This window comes from Eschrichtius robustus, chromosome 6 (assembly GCF_028021215.1).
Source record: "Eschrichtius robustus isolate mEscRob2 chromosome 6, mEscRob2.pri, whole genome shotgun sequence".
Lineage (NCBI taxonomy): Eukaryota > Metazoa > Chordata > Mammalia > Artiodactyla > Eschrichtiidae > Eschrichtius > Eschrichtius robustus.
Window position 1 is genome coordinate 77,472,482 of NC_090829.1, and position 17,162 is coordinate 77,489,643.

At 52.3% G+C, this 17,162-nt stretch overlaps 1 protein-coding gene across 13 annotated transcripts in view; it reads left to right on the top strand.

The window, feature by feature from the left end:
* The window catches only part of MYLK (myosin light chain kinase), a 342,321-nt gene that overhangs the window by 248,667 nt on the left and 76,492 nt on the right, over positions 1 to 17,162 (top strand). For 12 of the 13 annotated variants that reach the window (XM_068546603.1, XM_068546599.1, XM_068546604.1 and 9 more), the window contains 5 exons: positions 1,746 to 1,883; positions 3,481 to 3,678; positions 4,380 to 4,629; positions 10,893 to 10,964; positions 11,399 to 12,672. In XM_068546603.1, the coding sequence (XP_068402704.1) occupies positions 1,746 to 1,883; positions 3,481 to 3,678; positions 4,380 to 4,629; positions 10,893 to 10,964; positions 11,399 to 12,672 (1,932 nt within the window). Of the gene's footprint in view, positions 1 to 764; positions 931 to 1,745; positions 1,884 to 3,480; positions 3,679 to 4,379; positions 4,630 to 10,892; positions 10,965 to 11,398; positions 12,673 to 17,162 lie in introns of those variants that run through there. The other variant, XM_068546612.1, reaches the window with a different exon arrangement.

Genomic DNA, 17,162 nt, shown 5'->3' on the forward strand with positions numbered 1-17,162 from the left:
GGGCACTCCTTCCCCCTCCCAGGGAGAGATTCCACCACCGCCCCCGCTCCCGTTTTGGTTGTACAACAAACTGCATATATTTATGGTGTTTAATTTGAAGGCTTCACCCATGAAACCTTCACCACAATTTAAAAAAATGAACATCTCCATCACCCCCAAATGCTTCCTTGTTTCCCTTTACAATCCCTCCCCACAACGCCTGCCCCAAGCAACCTTTCTGTCACTATATTTTGCATTTTCTAGAATTTTATGTAAATGGAATCATCCATTAGGTACTCTTTCTTCGCCTGGCTTCTTTCATGCAGTGTAATTTTTGTGAGATTTGTTCCTGTTGTAGTGTCTCTCATTAGTGCTGAGTAGTATTCCATTGTACGGATACATCATAATTTGTTTATTCATTCACTTGTTGATGGAATATTTGGGTTGTTTCCAGTTTGGGGCCGTTAGGAATAAAACCGCTATGAATGCTTGTGTGCAACTCTTTGTACGGTTATGTGCTTTTAGAATGAATGGCTCATATGCTAAATGTATGTTTAACTTTTTAAGAAACTGCCATACTGTTTTCAAAAGGGTCTGTACTATTTTACACTCGCACCAGCGGCGTAGGAGAGTTCTAGTTGCTCCACATCCTTGCCAGACCCAGTACTTAGGTTGATCAGTCTTTAATTTTAGTCATTCTAATTATGTAGCGTCTTTGACTTTCTTGAGGTGCTTAAAATCTCAGGAGATGGTAAAGGAGCATCATGCAGTCATAGAAAACAATGAGGAAGCTCTCCAGTTCTGTTCTATGAGAAACATCAAGATATACAGTCAGCCCTCTGCATCCATGGGCTCTGCATCTGCGGATTCAACCAACCGCATATCAAAAATATTCGAGAAAAAAAAAATTCCAGAAAGTTTCAAAAAGCGAAACTTGAATTTGCCACACTGGTAACTATTTACATAGCATTTACATTGTATTAGGTATTATAAGTAATCTAGAGATGATTTAAAGTATACAGGAGGATTTTAGGTTATATGCAAATACTAGGCCATTTTATATAAGGGACTGGAGCATCTGCAGATTTTGGTGTCTGCAAGGGGTCCTGGTACCAGTACCCTGCAGATACTGAAGGATAACTGTATTGTTAGATGAAAAAGCAAGATGCCAATCATTGTGTATAGTGTGCTATCATTTTTTTTTTTAAGAGAAGAAAAATTAAAGAGTATACCTATATGCTATTGTGTGTTATACACATGGACCGTCTTTGGCAAGGTGAACAAGGAACTGAAAATCGGTTGTCTCTGGGGAGAGACGTTTGGCCAGAGGACAAGTGTAGAAGGGAGACTGTACACATACTCTTTGTACCTTCTGAATTTTATGCTAGATGAAGGTATCACTTATTCAAAAGAGTAAATACAATTTAAGGGGAAAAAAAGTCTCTTAAGATGCCAAGTATTGGCTCCCCCACTCCCAGCCTCCATCCCCTGGAAGTGCTCCTGGGGAGCCAGAGCCTAGGTTGGACATGGCCCTGCAGAGGCCTCGTCCTCTCCTGCTGTGAGGCAAGAGCACTGTCGTACCACACAGGGAAATGGGCACGCCTTGTTCCTAGGGATCTCCAGGGCCTCCCGAGCTCCTTATCTGGCAGCGGTCAGTTTCTGGTGGGAACCTGAGCCCCAACACATTCATGTGCTGAGTGCTCATTTCGTCTGTGTCTGCGGAATGAACGAGTGAATGTTCACCCCACATTCTGTTTGCCACGCAGAAAAGAAGAGTGACGAGAAGAGTGAGTACCTCCTGCCCACGGCCTCCAGCCAGCCCGTCGCGCCCCTCTTCCTGCAGGGCCTCTCTGATCTCAGAGTCATGGACGGGAGCCAGGTCACCATGACAGTCCAGGTGTCAGGTCTGTCCCCGCATCTCTGTCCCCGGGGTATACGTGACAACGGGCACGGTTGCAACATGGGCTTTGCTTCCCGACATCCCGCTCAGACCACTGTCCGCCAGAAAGGCAGCCTGGGCCTGTCAGTCAGTGGACCCAAAGGAGTGGAGCCTCTTGGTCCCTCTCTTCTGCTTTCTCTGGGCTGCATTTTCTGGATTCAAGGTTAAGTGGTCCAGGGAAGAAGATGGCCATGCTAGAGAGGTGAGGGATTAACTGAGAACATAGTATGGCCAATGTAGCTGGAAGATTGTAAACACATGTCCAAAACCAGATGATGTGAGAACTTTCTAACCCTTGGAAGATAAGTCTCAGTTGCTCTATTCAAATGTTAAGGTGAGAAGATAGAACAGGGGTCCTTCTCAAATGGGTGGGGTGACAAGAGTGTGGGATGAACAGCCCAGTGAGAGATTTTACTGTTTTTGCTAGAAGCCAGCAAGCGAAGCCTGGGGAATATCCTGGCACAGACTTACTGACACAGGCTCATGCTGGCCTCTGATCAGTCCCGCTGACAGTCTGGAGGTCCTGTCTGGTTTTTCAGTTCCTTTTGAGTTGCAGAAGAGATAAAGAGGAGTTGGGAGAGAATGAACCCATGGGCTCACCCTTTTAGGGATCCTAGGATGAACTCCCTGCTCCCGAAGGCTGAAGGCAGTCCCGGGACAATGCAGGCAGAGGCTGGGTCCCCTCCCCTGCACATACTCCTCGAGTTGATAGAAATCAGAGGCACCCTGCCCCTGGCCTCCAGACACATGCTGGCTACCCCATCAGAGACAGATGGTGGTCTCCTCTGTCCTCGGAAGAGCTTGATACCACGCAGCCTCCCTCAGCAGCCATTCCCGGGGACTTGCTCCCCTGGAAGCAGAGTGCAGTGGCTCAGCTCTTTCCGCAGAGGAAACCCTCACAGGTGGCCATTGTTTTATGCCCCAACAAATGGCTAGAAGCTACCCAGGGAAGTAGACTAGTAGAAGTGGAAATGCTATCCACCATGAGCTGGGTTTGGAAAGCCTGGTACCCATCTTCACCCTTGGACAACATTTGTATGGTAGCAAAATGAAGCGCTGAGGGAGCTTTCCCTTGGTGAAAACTGACAAGGGAGTTTCTGTGAAGTCCCCATGGCGTTGCCTGGGCGTGCACGCAAGGTGTGAGGTGTGCACAGCAGGAAACAGTGCTGGAACCCGCTGATCCAGCTACCACTCAGCATTATCAAGCAGTTTGAATTCCGATTTTAAAAACCATTCTTCTAGGTTTCCTCTTTTATCTCTGAAGTAATATTTTTCACTTCTGGGTTCTTTCTGGTTTCCCCAAATCTGTTGTTAAGTAACTACAATGAACATGCATTGAGTACTTTCTTTGTGCCAGATGCTATTCTAGTCTGCGTTTCTAGTGGGCTGCTAAGGTATTAATTTATTTAATCCTCCCAGTAAACCTTTGAGATAGATAGGGTTAGAATATGTTATGGATGGGAAAACTTATGCAATACAATGTCATAGTATTAAGTAGAGTTGCTGCACAGCCCAGGGAAGCACCTCCCTGACCAGCTCCCCTGCCTCTCCTCCCCGTTCAGGGAACCCACCCCCTGAGGTCATCTGGCTTCACAATGGGAATGAGATCCAGGAGTCAGAGGACTTCCACTTTGAACAGAGAGGCACTCAGCACAGCCTTTGTATCCAGGAAGTGTTCCCGGAGGACACGGGCACTTACACCTGTGAAGCCTGGAACAGCGCAGGAGAGGTCCGCACCCAGGCCATGCTCACAGTGCAAGGTGAGGCTGACCCACTGACCAGTGGCGGCAGGGGCAGGGGCAGGGAGGCTTTGCTGCCATGGTCTCTCCAAAGGTGATTTGGAGGCGAGGAAACCATGTGGGCCTACTTTGTCCCCACCACGGACCCCACACTCCCTTGGTCCCATCCCAGCCCCAGTGGCCAGCTCCCCATCCTACATCTGAGGCTCTGGCTGAGTGGGGCCACCCTTCCCTACCTTCTGAAGCTCCTGCCCTCTCTGGGGTACTGGTGTCAAGCTGCGGAGAGTGCTGGGAGAGATATCTCCTAACACACTAACAGTTCGGCAGTGACAGATGAGTTACGGCCTATGACGGTCCTAGCCTTTAGAGAATCCATATTTAAGAGGAGAGACAAATTAAGCACACATGAAGCAAGTGACAACTCTTAATCATACACACGTCATGCAGATCATTGGTACCTATCCCAGTGCCCCTGTACCTTCTGGACAACCTCCCATGCTTTGGATATACAAATTCATGTTAATATTATCCTGTGAGAAGTAACCAAGACAGATTTGCCATGAGAAGGATGTGCTCTACCTGTATGTTCAATAAAAGTGATTTCTGGACAAGCTGTCCTTTGGGTAACACTCTGTCTTCCGACATTCACTGCCATGGAGAGTTGAGTGGATGCTCTCTGCTGAAAGGCCTCCCTCTCTAACTCAATCCTTTGCTAACTTCAGAGCCTCAGGATGGCACCCAGCCCTGGTTCATCAGCAAGCCCCGCTCAGTGACAGCCTGCCTGGGCCAGAGTGTCCTCATCTCCTGTGCCATAGCTGGGGACCCCTTCCCCACTGTGCACTGGCTCCGGGACGGCAAAGCCCTCTCCAAAGACACTGGCCACTTTGAGGTGCTACAGAATGAGGACGTGTTCACCCTGATTCTAAAGAACGTGCAGCCCTGGCATGCCGGCCAGTATGAGATCCTGCTCAAGTGAGTCTGCATGACCTGCCAACCTCCTTTAACCCCTACCCCCCAAATTCCTACCTCCCGGCAAAGTCCCTACCTGGGACTGGGAAGCCAGGGGAATCACAAAGTAATGTGGGGTTGGGCTTCAAGGTAAAGAAGGTGCAGGCTTGGTGCTGCTGCTTTTGTTTCTTCCACTTCAATACAACAGAGGTTCATTGAGAGCCTTCTCTTCTGAGCTCAGTTCCCCAGAGTCCTCTGTCTTATTACATCCTGGCTTTTGTTCCCCCATTATTTGGTGTATGAAGACTGTGAAGGAGGGAAGATGGATTAAAATTGGAAAAGCAGCAGGATAGAGGGAATGTATTCATTATCTATTGCAGAGTAACAAATTACCCCCATACATAGCAGCTTCAGACAACAAACAGTTATATTCTCATAGTTTGTATGGGTCGGGAATTTGAAGCAGCTTAGCTAGATGAGTTTTGGCTCAGGGTTTTACGTGAGGTTTCAGTGAAGATGTCAGCAGGGGCTCCTGTCTCTCTGAAGGCTCGACTGAGGCTGCAGGGTCCACATCTATGACGGCTCACTCACAGGGCTGTTGGCAGGAGGCCTCAGCTCCTGGCTGTGTGGACCTCTCCCTAGTGCTGCTTGAGTGTCTTCATGACATGGCAGCTGGCTTCCCCAGAGTTGGTGGTCTAAGAGAGAGAACTAGTTGGAACCTGCAAGGTCTCGTATGACCTATCCTTGGAAGTAATGGAAGCACCATTACTTCTGCTACACTCTCTTGGCAAGAAGTGAGTCACTAAGTACAACCCATACTCCAGCGGAGGGGAATTAAGTTCCACCTCTTGGAGAAAGGAGTATCAAAGAATTTGTAGACATTTAAAACCACCACAGGGACGTTAACTATCCCCATTCCTTCTTCCTCCCTTTCAAGGTCTTTCTAGGGAACATGGGAAGGTAAGCTCCATGAAGGCACACTGCCGTGTTCCCAGTGCCTAGAACAGTTATCTGCCCGTAGTCAGCATTTGGTAACTATTTGTTATATGAATGTGATCCAGAAATGTTCTTCTACCTTTAAAATGTTCTAACTCTTAAAATTCCATGCCAACCCTGGGTTGGCAGAGACAGAACGCCAGCCCCTAGGGTTGGTATTAGCATTGAAGAAGAGCACTTGTCTGTACCTGGACTCTGTAAACAGGTTGTGCCACATCCTGAAGATGGCTGGACTGCTCTGGCTCAGGTGCCTGGCCACCTTGCAAGGGGCTTGCTCTCCTGGATCAATCATTTCCCTGTACTGAGCCCATCATGTTCAAGTCTCTGAGCTCTGTAGCAATATGCCAAAGCTACTGCCATGATGGAGCATTGTTCCTACAGTAATGACAAAACCCAGCATGTGCTCCATCTACTTGGGTCCTTTCTGGGCATGTGCTTTCTATTTGCATCATTAGCTTTTGCTGCATAACAAATCATCCCAAGACTTAGTGACTTTTAAGAACATACCCATTTATTATTCATTGGGCATCTTTGGATCTGCTAGGAAATTCTACTTAGCTGGGCAAGGCTCAGCAAACCTCATCTGAGCTAATAACATGTCTGTGGTCAGCTGATGAGATGTCCATGGGCTGACTGGTCATCCTACCACCATCAGCAGTATGCTCAGAACACATCAACGGCCTTTGCCTTGTGTCTGAACCATTTATTATCAGGAAGGCCAATCTGCCTCCAAAATAGAGAGAAGATAGTTTCTTCTTCCTCTAGGACAGTACAAATAGTGGAAACTGATTGTATGTTAGAATAGAGCTTGTCTGTATGAAAGGAGTGGTGCTTTGAGATAATACTCATGTAATCAAGCTAGACATCCTAGAAGAGATGAGCTTTTTGTGGGATTCTGAGGCAAATGAGTAAAGTCTCGTTGGATAGGCTGAGCACGAGAGGGTAGGAAAGAACAAAGCAAGGCTGTGGGAAGTCTGCCAGGCCAGAGTGGAGGGTTGCACTGGGAGGTCGGCAGGCAGACTGTCTGGGCCCAGCTGGGGACAGTCATAAAACTTAGACTGTCCTAGCTGGAAGGGACTTCAGAAGTTATCTAGCCACCTCCTTGTTTAATAATGGGGGAAGCTGAGGCCTCAGGGTCACGGCTACCCAAAGGTGAGTAGCAGAGCCTAGACTGGAACCCTAGCTCTGTCTTTAAATCAGATGCTCCTTCATTCTTCGTTTCAGTGCACTGGGAACTTGGGAAGACTGGGACATCACACTAGGGTCCCCACACGTGCAGCCCTTGCCCCTTTTCCCTCCCCAGAGTCCAGCCTCTTCATTCCTTTGGGAGGCTGCTGCCCTGGCCTTGGCTTTGTCCCCAGTGAGAAGGAGCCAGTCCGTGGAAAGTTGCCCTGGGAAGTGTGTGCCAGGCCTGCCAGGAGGCCCATTGCCCTGTGGCTTTTCTCAGACCCAGACCTAGACCCAGGACAGAATGCCTTTCAAGGAGGGAGACTAGGAGGCTGGGAGGAAGCCAGGCTGAGAGTGGGGGTGGGACAGGTGCTCTCTGTCCTGCTGAAGTTGGGGGTACATACGGGTGGTTGGTTTCTACCTCCCCTCCCCTTCCCTAGCCCTTGTCTCCCTAACTAAAAGGGGAAATGTCAAAAAGTCAGCTCCAAATTCCAGCTGAAATATTTCAAAAATTGATACTTGCCAGGAAATTAGTTCTTTAAACTAATTTTGCATATAAAATCCATTCCAGGGGTGGGTGATTCAGAGTGGGACAGCGTCCAAGGCTTTGTAACCAAAGACTGGGGCTTCTTATTCAGGGTTTAGGAGGCAGGGAACACAAAGGATTCTGTTAGTTGTAAAAGGTACAGCCTATAGGGCGACAGCCGCATGTCCTCTGTGGCAGCACCTGGGCTGGGCATGGGCGTGGCGCCTCAGCCTCAGGCCTGACTTTGTAACTGAATACAGTATGTGCAGACACCAAAGAGGCCCGAAGGGACTTCCCTGGTGGTGCAGTGGTTAAGAGTCTGCCTGCTAACACAGGGGACACGGGTTCGAGCCCTGGTGCGGGAAGATCCCACATGCCACGGAGCAACTAGGCCCGTGCGCCACAACTGCTGGGCCTGCGCTCTAGAGCCCACGAGCCACAACTACTGAGCCCACGTGCTGCAACTACTGAGGCCTGTGTGCCTGGAGCCCGTGCTCCGCAACAAGAGAAGCCACCGCAATGAGAAGCCCGCGCACTGCAACAAGGGGTGGCCCCAGCTCACCACAACTAGAGAAAGACCGCACAACAATGAAGACCCAACGCAGCCAAAAATAAACAAATAAATAAATTAAAAAAAAAAAAAAAAAGAGGGCCGAAGAGGCTGATCAGCTGGTTAGATTATCTGGGGTGTGGCTTCCAGGCAACAGGCCTCTCTGACCTTTGCAGGCTCCAAATGAACCCATGATTAGCCTTCAAAGTCTAGCAGAGACTTAAGTTTGTGGCTGCAGGCATAGTGAGCCCCATGCCAAGGAATGATATACTTAGTGGGCCAGCCATGGTATCCCAAGTTCTCTACCTCCCATCTGCCCCCTCAGACTGCCTGGGTACCTCAGGGTGAGGCCTGGGGAAGGCCACCTGTACCTGTCTCCTTCAAGGCAGGTAACAGAAAACAACAGAAGTGCTTACCTGCTTCCCCCATGGGGAGATAGAGCTTACTCCAGCTTGGGGGTCAGGGCACCCCACCATTTAGAGCCTCTGAGGGGCTTGGCTAGGGCAAAGCAGGGCCATCTGGTCAGTGTCTGCTCCTGATTTTTGCATCTGGGCTGTGTGCTGCTTGTGAGAGGAGGAAACTCAGCTGAGGAGATGTCGAAAAGGGCTCCCCGGAAAACGTGGCCCTCGGGCATCTCGTCCTCCTGCTCCACGCCAACCCCAGGCCCCTCACCCTGTGCTTGAAAGAAAAGTGGGAACAGAGTGGGCTCTACTGGCCAGCAGCCTGGCAGAAGGGGGGTGCCAGGGGGCTGGGCCTCACCCCCAAGTGACCTCCCATGGTTGACCCAAGCCCTGTTAGCCTTCTGTGCTGAGTTCTCAGGATGCTCTGAGGGCCTCCCAGCCTTCCCAGGGCCTGGCACTGAGGAGGCACCTTACTGCTGTTTGTGGCGCACAGGAGCACCCTGGGCCCTCAAGCTCCCCGAACCTTGAATCTTCACCCCCGAGAGCTTGAGCATTGAGGAAGGTGACCAGAAGGGGACCCCAGAAGATGAGAGGAGTGTTAGGGAGCACGAAAATCAACCTCTCCTTCTGTCATGTGGGTCCCAGTGTCCAGGAGTGAACAGTGACCCCCCCCCCCGCCGGGACCCTCAAGAATCATCTGCCACACAGTGGGCTGCCGGTGCCTGACCCGGAGCTGGTCCTCCATTGGGAGGGAGGCCAGGCAAAGCAAGGTAGATACCCACATGCATCGGCAGAGCTACGGGACACATGCTCAGCTCTCTGTCCACGTGGGGGCGACATACACACGTTCCCAAACATGGGCCTGCAGGCACAGGTGCCCATCAGGTGGAGCCCACACACCTGCAGTTGATATACACATACACACAGACACACACACAAACACACACATGTCCCAGAATAGATTTGTACTGGTCAGCAATCAGTGGGGTGGGATGGGAAAGTTACAGGTCTTGGATTCAAGTAGACCCAGGTCCCAACCCCTTCCCCTGCTAGCCAGCTCTGTGAGTTTAGGCAAAATTACTTAACCTTGATGAACTTCATTTTTCTTACCTATAAAAACAATGCTGGGCTTCCCTGGTGGCGCAGTGGTTAAGAATCCTCCTGCCAGTGCAGGGGACACGGGTTTGAGCCCCAGTCCGGGAAGATTCCACGTGCCGCGGAGCAGCTAAGCCCGTGCGCCACAACTACTGAGCCTGCGCTCTAGAGCCCGCGAGCCACAACTCCTGAGCCCACGTGCCACAGCTACTGAAGTCCGAGCACCTAGAGCCCGTGCTCCACAACAAGAGAAGCACCGCAATGAGAAGCCTGCGCACCGCAACAAAGAGTAGCCCCTGTGCGCTACAACTAGAGAAAGCCCATGCACAGCAACGAAGACCCAACACAGCAAAAAATAAATAAATAAAAACAAAACAAAAAACAATGCTGACCCCAACCTTTCAGAGCTGCCATGAGTAAGTGAGATGGATTGTGTCTACGGTAGGGTCTGGGGCATGTGTCAGCCCCTGAAGTGCAAGTAAGATGGCCAAGTGCAGGGAATGAGTGCGAGACCCCAAGAGCCCAACACTGCATCCCGGAAACTCCTGGGCCTCCCTTTCTTCCCTTTGCGTTGGGCACAGCAGTGCTCTGAACCTCACTGGGCTGTGTGGGGACAAGAAAGATAGTGGCTGCGAGTCATGAAGGCTGGAAGGTGCTGCATATGACGTGGTTATTATCAGGCAGAGTCACCTTTGGCTCTCAGATCTGCCCCTCCATTTCCCCTCGTCTGAGCAGAACCTTCTTGGCTGGTCAGAGCCCAGAAATGCCAGCAGGTGGCAGGCTTGTGGGGTCGGAGGGCTGATCTGCTGTAAGCCCAGCACAGCGAGCCTGGTTGCAGCCCCTTTCCTGAGCAGAGGGGCCTCAGCTGGTCATGAACAGCTTTAACAGTGGGCTGAAGAATCCGGGGCCCTCTCCACCCAACGGAAGAAGAAAATGGGTCACCCTTGTAGGGAGACACCTGTTAGGTTTTTAATACAAAAAGTTCTGATCTGAGGGCATTCACTGGTGGGTAGGGATTGGAGGGTGCTTTCGTTTCACGAGCAGGTGAAGGGGACCTAGCAGGTAGGGGCACCTTGTGAGGAGAAGGAATAACCACCTCTGTATTAAGGGAGCATGGAGTCAGACTCAGGGTCACGGGGCAGGCTGACCGGGGCCACACAGTCTAGACCAAGGGGCTCCATCACAGCCCTTAGCAGTGTTAGTCTTCACTCTTCCTTGACCGAGTGATCGATTGATTGTATAATTTTTGTAATATACTTACAGAAAAGTAATCCTACTTCTGGATGCCTACCGTAGCTATTGCCCAGAAGATTCTTTTTTTTTTTTTTTTTTTCCTTTTTAAACAAGAGCTGGAAAAATAAAGCGTGACCAAAGTGGGGGAGGGCCCTGCCCTAAATCTAGGTCTGGTGTGGGTGTGTTAGGGTCACAGCTTAGCCCAGGGTCCTGTCTTCCCTGGGGTCAGCCAGCCAGCCCATGGCCAAGTTCCCGCCTGCCCTGCCCTCCTCACAGCCAGAAAGCCTCTTGATCTGTATTGATCCCTTGAATTCTTCAGGAACCGGGTTGGTGAATGCAGTTGCCAGGTGTCACTGATGCTACAGAGCAGCCCTGCCAGAGCTGTCCCGCGGTGAGTACCACCCAGGGGCTGCCCAGCCAGGCCCCGTGCCACCACCCGCCCACCTTCCTCCTGCTCCCAGCAGGCCCAGCCCAGCAGGCCCAGATTGTTTGTATCCTCCAGTAGAGGCTGCCCGAGCCAAGAGGGAGAGATTGGAAGGGGAATGAGGGAGGGAGAGCAGGGGAGGAGAGGGGGGTGAAATTTTTTTTTTTTGGCATACACCCTTATAAGGCTACTGAAGTCATTACCGATGTAACAAACCAACTAAGCAAGCAAGCGCCTCTCACCAAAGTTCCCTTCTATAAACACGGCCTGGCCAGCCCCCCTCCCCTGCCCCTCCCCTCCACCCTCCCTCCCTCCCTGGGGATTTGCTCTCCCCTGACGTCTCTTTCTTACCCAGCCCCTTTTCCTCCTGCTACTTTCCTTTTTCCCTTTACTGGTCGCAGGGGGAGGGAGCCTGCCAGCGGTGAGGGCCTCTGCAGCCGGGGAGCTGGCGCTGATGGTGGTGGCGGTGGTGGCTACGGGAGCCTGAGGCCCGGCTGGCCAGCAGGAGGGCAGGGCGGGCCCGACGAGGGAGACGGCGAGGGCGTGCGCGGGGTGCTCACGAGGCGTGTGGAGACGCGGCAGCACACCGAGGAGGCCATCCGCCAGCAGGAGGTGGAGCAGCTGGACTTCCGCGACCTCCTGGGCAAGAAGGTGAGTACCAAGACCTTGTCTGAAGAGGACCTGAAGGAGATCCCAGCCGAGCAGATGGATTTCCGCGCCAACCTGCAGCGGCAGGTGAAGCCGAAGACTGTGTCGGAGGAAGAGAGGAAGGTGCATAGCCCCCAGCAGGTGGACTTCCGCTCTGTCCTGGCCAAGAAGGGGACTCCCAAGACCCCTGTGCCTGAGAAGGTGCCACCTCCAAAACCTGCCACCCCAGATTTTCGCTCGGTGTTGGGCAGTAAGAAAAAATTACCTGCAGAGAATGGCAGTAACAACTCTGAAGCCTTGAATGCCAAGGCAGCAGAAGGTCCCAAGCCTGTAGGCAATGCCCAGCCTTCAGGGTTTCTGAAAACCGTGGGCAATGCCAAGCCGGCCTTGACCCCCAAACCCATGGGCAATGCCAAGCCGGCCGAGACCCCCAAACCCTTGGGTAATGCCAAGCCGGCCGAGACCCCCAAACCCATGGGCAATGCCAAGCCGGCTGAGACCCCCAAACCCTTGGGTAATGCCAAGCCGGCCGAGACCCCCAAACCCGTGGGTAATGCCAGGCTGACTGAGACCCCCAAACCCGTGGGCAATGCCAAGCCGGCTGAGACCCCCAAACCCTTGGGTAATGCCAAGCCGGCCGAGACCCCCAAACCCTTGGGTAATGCCAAGCTGACTGAGACCCCCAAACCCTTGGGTAATGTCAAGTCAGCTGAGACCCCCAAACCCTTGGGCAATGCCAAGTTGTCCGAGGCCCTAAAACCAGCTGGGAACGAAGAACTTAAGAAGGAGGTTAAGAATGATGTGAACTGCAAGAGGGGCCATGCAGGGGCCACAGATAATGAAAAAAGACCCGAGAGCCAAGGGACAGCCCCAGCCTTCAAGGAGAAGCTACGAGATCTCCGTGTGGTGGAGGGTGCGAAACTGCTGCTCCAGTGCCAGGTGTCCTCTGACCCCCCGGCCACCATCACCTGGACACTGAATGGAAAGACGCTCAAGACTACCAAGTTCATTGTCCTCTCCCAAGAAGGTAACACGGTTGGGGCCGGGAGGAAGGGTAGCTCTGTCCCAGCCACCGTCAGCTCCTGGAGCCCTGGCTTGTTGATGGTGTTAGTAGCCCAGAGCCTGGGTGGGAAAGGCCACTCTCTGTGCCCCTCACTCACAGGATTGGTACCCGCCACACTCCATTGCTGGGGGACAGGGGTGGGTGCCTGGTCCCCCAGGCACATTCCCAGATCTCGGCATCTGTCTGGCAGAGCCCCCTCATGGCACCCCTAGGCGTGGCTCCTCAGAGCAGGCCTGGGCTAATGCCCAGCTTTGGCCCAGAGAAGGCTCCGATCATAGGCTTGGAAATGGGGGGCACCAGGGCCTTGGGGCTGAGAACTGCCTTTGAAGCAGTATTTTAGGTTCAGGTCAGGGTGTGCAGTGACGGGATGTGATTTGGGGTCAACAACTTAAGTCTTGATAACATTGTGTGTTTGAAGGCACCCGAGGGGGAAGCCAAAACCCCAAGCAGCGCCTACGGCACACACTCACAGGCAGACAGAGCCACTCGCTTCCTAATTTGGATGAGACTTTTGTTTGCTGGTATTTCACATTCTTGGGTTGTGGAGAGAAGAGGGGGGGCCCTAAATCCTGCCATCTGGGGCCTTTCATGGTTTGGAGTTCTCAGATGGGCCAGTTTAACCTAGAGAAGAGATGGGGACGAGAGAGGTATTTTCCCTGACCCCTCATTTGGTTTGAAATGTTTTCGTAAATCCCAGTCCTGGATGGGAGCTCCAAGGACAGCAGGCTTCCCACGCCCCACTCTGGTGGCCGGCCCTAGGATAGAGTCTGGCCTGACTCGAGGCTGATGCTGGTGCTTCTGGACAGGGCAGGGCACAAGCTCCCGGGGATGTGGCATTTTAACCTTGAGCGGGTAGAGGGCAGTCAGGGCAGAGGCCCTAACAGTCCTGTCAAATCCAGATCAGCTGAGACAGAAGCACTCCCCCCGCTGCGCTGCCTTCCTTCCCGTCCTCTGACGGCACCCCACTTTACCCCTCCCTCACCCCTCATCTGGCTTTCTTCCTTCCTCTTAAAAACCCTAATGAAGCATTTGAAAATAGCATTGTCCCTCTCAGCTCACGACGGAGTTTCTGTCTTCACTCTGCAGCTCAGACAGCAAATCTGGAACAGCTGAGCGTTTTGAATCTAACTGCTGAAAGAGTAAAGGGGAAATTGGCCAGGAGAGAAAAAAAGGGTGTCTTTTCTGCTAATGTGTTGACACGATAGCTTTTCCACCTGAAAATCCTCAGCTTGGTAGGGACCTCCAGAAGCCATCTCATCCATCCCCCTGCCTCTGCTAGTTTGGCCTGTCCACACACAGGAAGGTATGGGGGATCACCATGGTGGGATGAGATGTCCAGGGCAGTGGATGCCAAGCCTTCCCTGCCACCTCTGTGGGCCCCTCCCTGTTGGAAAGTTTCGGGTAAAACTGACCCGAAACCTTGACCAGGAGAATTTCCCAGGCTACCCTGTGGTGACCTCTCGGGGCGGGACAGAAGGTGGGCAGCTGCCATCGTGGGGACATGTGTGGTCCCATAGTCCTACACGCTGTGAGGTCCATGGCTGTACCACCCTCGGGGAAGCTGATGTTGGGACGGCTGAGGGTAATGCCCATGGCTGTGCAGCTGTTGTGGGACCTGCGTGGAACCTGCAGAGCCACCAAGAGCTGCTTATAAACAATCAACTGGACAGAGCAGTGTAAGCACACCTCAGCTCTGGTCTCAGAAACGCACCTGAGCCCTTAGAATGGACTGTTCTTACCCAGGGTGCCTTGATGTAGCATAGCTGCTGGGCGCTGAGACCCTTTTACACTGGCTACTCCAGTGTCACCTCCCACAGAAAGCACCTCAGACGGACCCTTTAGGTCTAAAGCTGGGGAAGAAGACATGATTAAATGAAGGCCAGCACAATGAGAGGATAGAGAGAGACTGGGGTGGGGAGGGGGAATTATGGAGATAGCCCCCAAACCAACTTTTAAAAAGGTTCTAAATATTTGTAATTCTCCTTTGAAAAATAAGAATAGCCTGCACTAATTGAACACCACGTGCCAGACACTGACCCAGGCATCTTACTATGCTTTTCACTCATTTAATCCTCACAACCACTATACTGCCCATCTAACAGAGAAGTTAAGCACTTTGCCCAAGGCTGCACAGCTAGTTAGTAACAGAGCTGGGATTGGAAGGCAGGCAGTTGAGTTCCAACGCGTAGACAGCTGTGCTCCATCACCTCTTAGTTACTTCTTGTTAGCGTGTCAGTATCCTGGTCCTTCCCTAATCAGCTCCCCGAGAGCGTTGCCTATCAAGGGAAAAGGCTAATGGCTGTTTATTCCGCAACACGTCAACAGTTGTCAGGAGGCTGGAAGACTGGCGGTGCCCTCTGGGCTTGTAAGTTCCTGGTATTTTCACTGCAGTAGAGGAAGCTGACCTTGAAACGGGCCTGGGAGGGAGAAGGCCTGGTCTCAAAACAGCAGCCACGCTCTGTCCACTGCCCCTTCTCTAGTGCGTCCCTGTCCAAATCTACAAGAGCCCGGCTCAAACACAGACCCAGGAGAAAACCTGCGGTAAAGCCTTGTCAGTGACCGCTTCAGGAGGCTCCGCTGCAGGGAGGGGGACCTCTGAGAGGTATGAGTAAATGTCCTCTCGATAGATCTGGAAAGAGAGGACACACACGCACAGTGATAAACCTCTTCCAGCCAAGTGCCAATGATGAGCTGCTGGGAGTGAGAGGAGAGGGAGCTGAGTGCTGGGCCGCAGGGAGAGGCTGGTGGTGAAAGAGCGGGGCCTTGATCTGAAGTGTGAAGGCGGGCAGGGCTCGCAGCAGGAGAGGGAGGGTGTGGGCTTCCCAAGCAGGAACACAGGCAGCAGCCAAGGCAGGCCCGCTCCCAGCATCATCTGGGCTCGAGAGGGAGGCGCGGCCCCATTCCATCCCCTATCATGCTAAGGAACTCAATTCGAAAGGCAGTAGGGAGCCATGTAAGAGTTGGGAATGGAGAGCAATAGACACAAAGCTGGGGTTTACGGGTTTTGATTGATTCTGTGCCCAAAGACAAGGAAGGAGCTTACCGAAGAGGGTGGGGAGAAAGGTGGTGAGGCCTGGACGAACAAGGTAGCCATGGCCACAGACAGGAGATAACCAGTGCAAGAAGCAAAGGCAGAATTAACAGAACCTGTTGCCTGGCTTGGAAGGGTGGGCGGCTGGGGTAAAGGAGAGGAAGGTGTGGAGGCGCACTGAGTGTCCATGTGTGGGCGGCTGGGTCGCAGTGATGGCACCAGTGGAAAGAAGGAAGGAAGCTGGAGTTTTGAGGGGTCTGTAGGGAGAAGGGGGGTTGCTAAGTGGGTTTCCCCGTCCTTCACACCCTACTGAGCATCCTCTCCACCCCCGCATCCCTGACCCGGAACCCTTCTTGCTCCACTGCACTGAACCCCCTTCTGTTACCCCATCTAAGATCAAGATTCACTTCCTCCAGGACTCCTTCCCAGACTGTTGTCCCTGGGGCCTTTGGCCATGACAGACCCTTGTGCTCTTCCCGCATCTGTGTGTGTGTCTGTGACCTACTGCTGGTGGGCACTGTTGATAGGTTTCAGGGGTGCTTCTCTGAACCCTGTACTTGGATAGGACTCATAGCCCACAGGCCCCCCCAAAACATGATTATGTCCACTCTGTCTAGCACCAAGGAGAGCAGGAGAGGTGTGATGGCAGTCAGTTGAGTTGACTGTTCATTCTTGGAGGGACCTGTGGAGGTGTCCTTGCTCTTCTTGCATCCCCCAGAACGGCAGGGCGGGTGGTGCTCCCTTACAGCAGCTGGGCCTGCCCTCCAGGCCTGCAGAGCGGCCTCACCAGGCCCCTTCTGGACCTGCAGCAGCGCTGCTCAGGCCTTGGCCCGGGACTGGGAGGCCCATGGCTGGCCGGTGAGCTCTGCGCTGCTCCTGAGAAGTGCTTTCATCTTTATGCCTTGTTTCCTGTCCCCGGGCCAGGCTTCTCTCCCTGGCAAACATTTCTCCCCATCTATGAATGAGGGTTCATTTTTGTTGCTGCTGTCAACCGATGATTCATTTTTAATTGCCTTCAGTGTGGGATCTTGCAAAGGCTTTTTCAAAACCTGTGTAAGTCCATCCTACAAAACACAAGGATTTATACAGCACCTACTATGTGTGAGGCAGTATTCCAGCCCTTTTCATTGTATGCATAATCCACTTGAAGAATTCTGAGTTAGGCATTTTTTTTTTCCTTTTAGAAACTATATTATCTTTTTCAATGGTAGCTTCTGTTTGATTAAGTGTTCATGACTTTCTGTTGCATAGATCCTACCAGATCACCTGCTCTAGAAGTATGCCTTGGACATTCTCAGAACGGCAAATTTTTGTTTTTAAACTGACTGCATTCCAGGCTCAGGAAAAACATTCATAATAGTCACAGTCGCTGCCCTCCGTGATCTAGCGTGGGAGAGAGGCGTGTGTTTCAGTAATGGCCTTG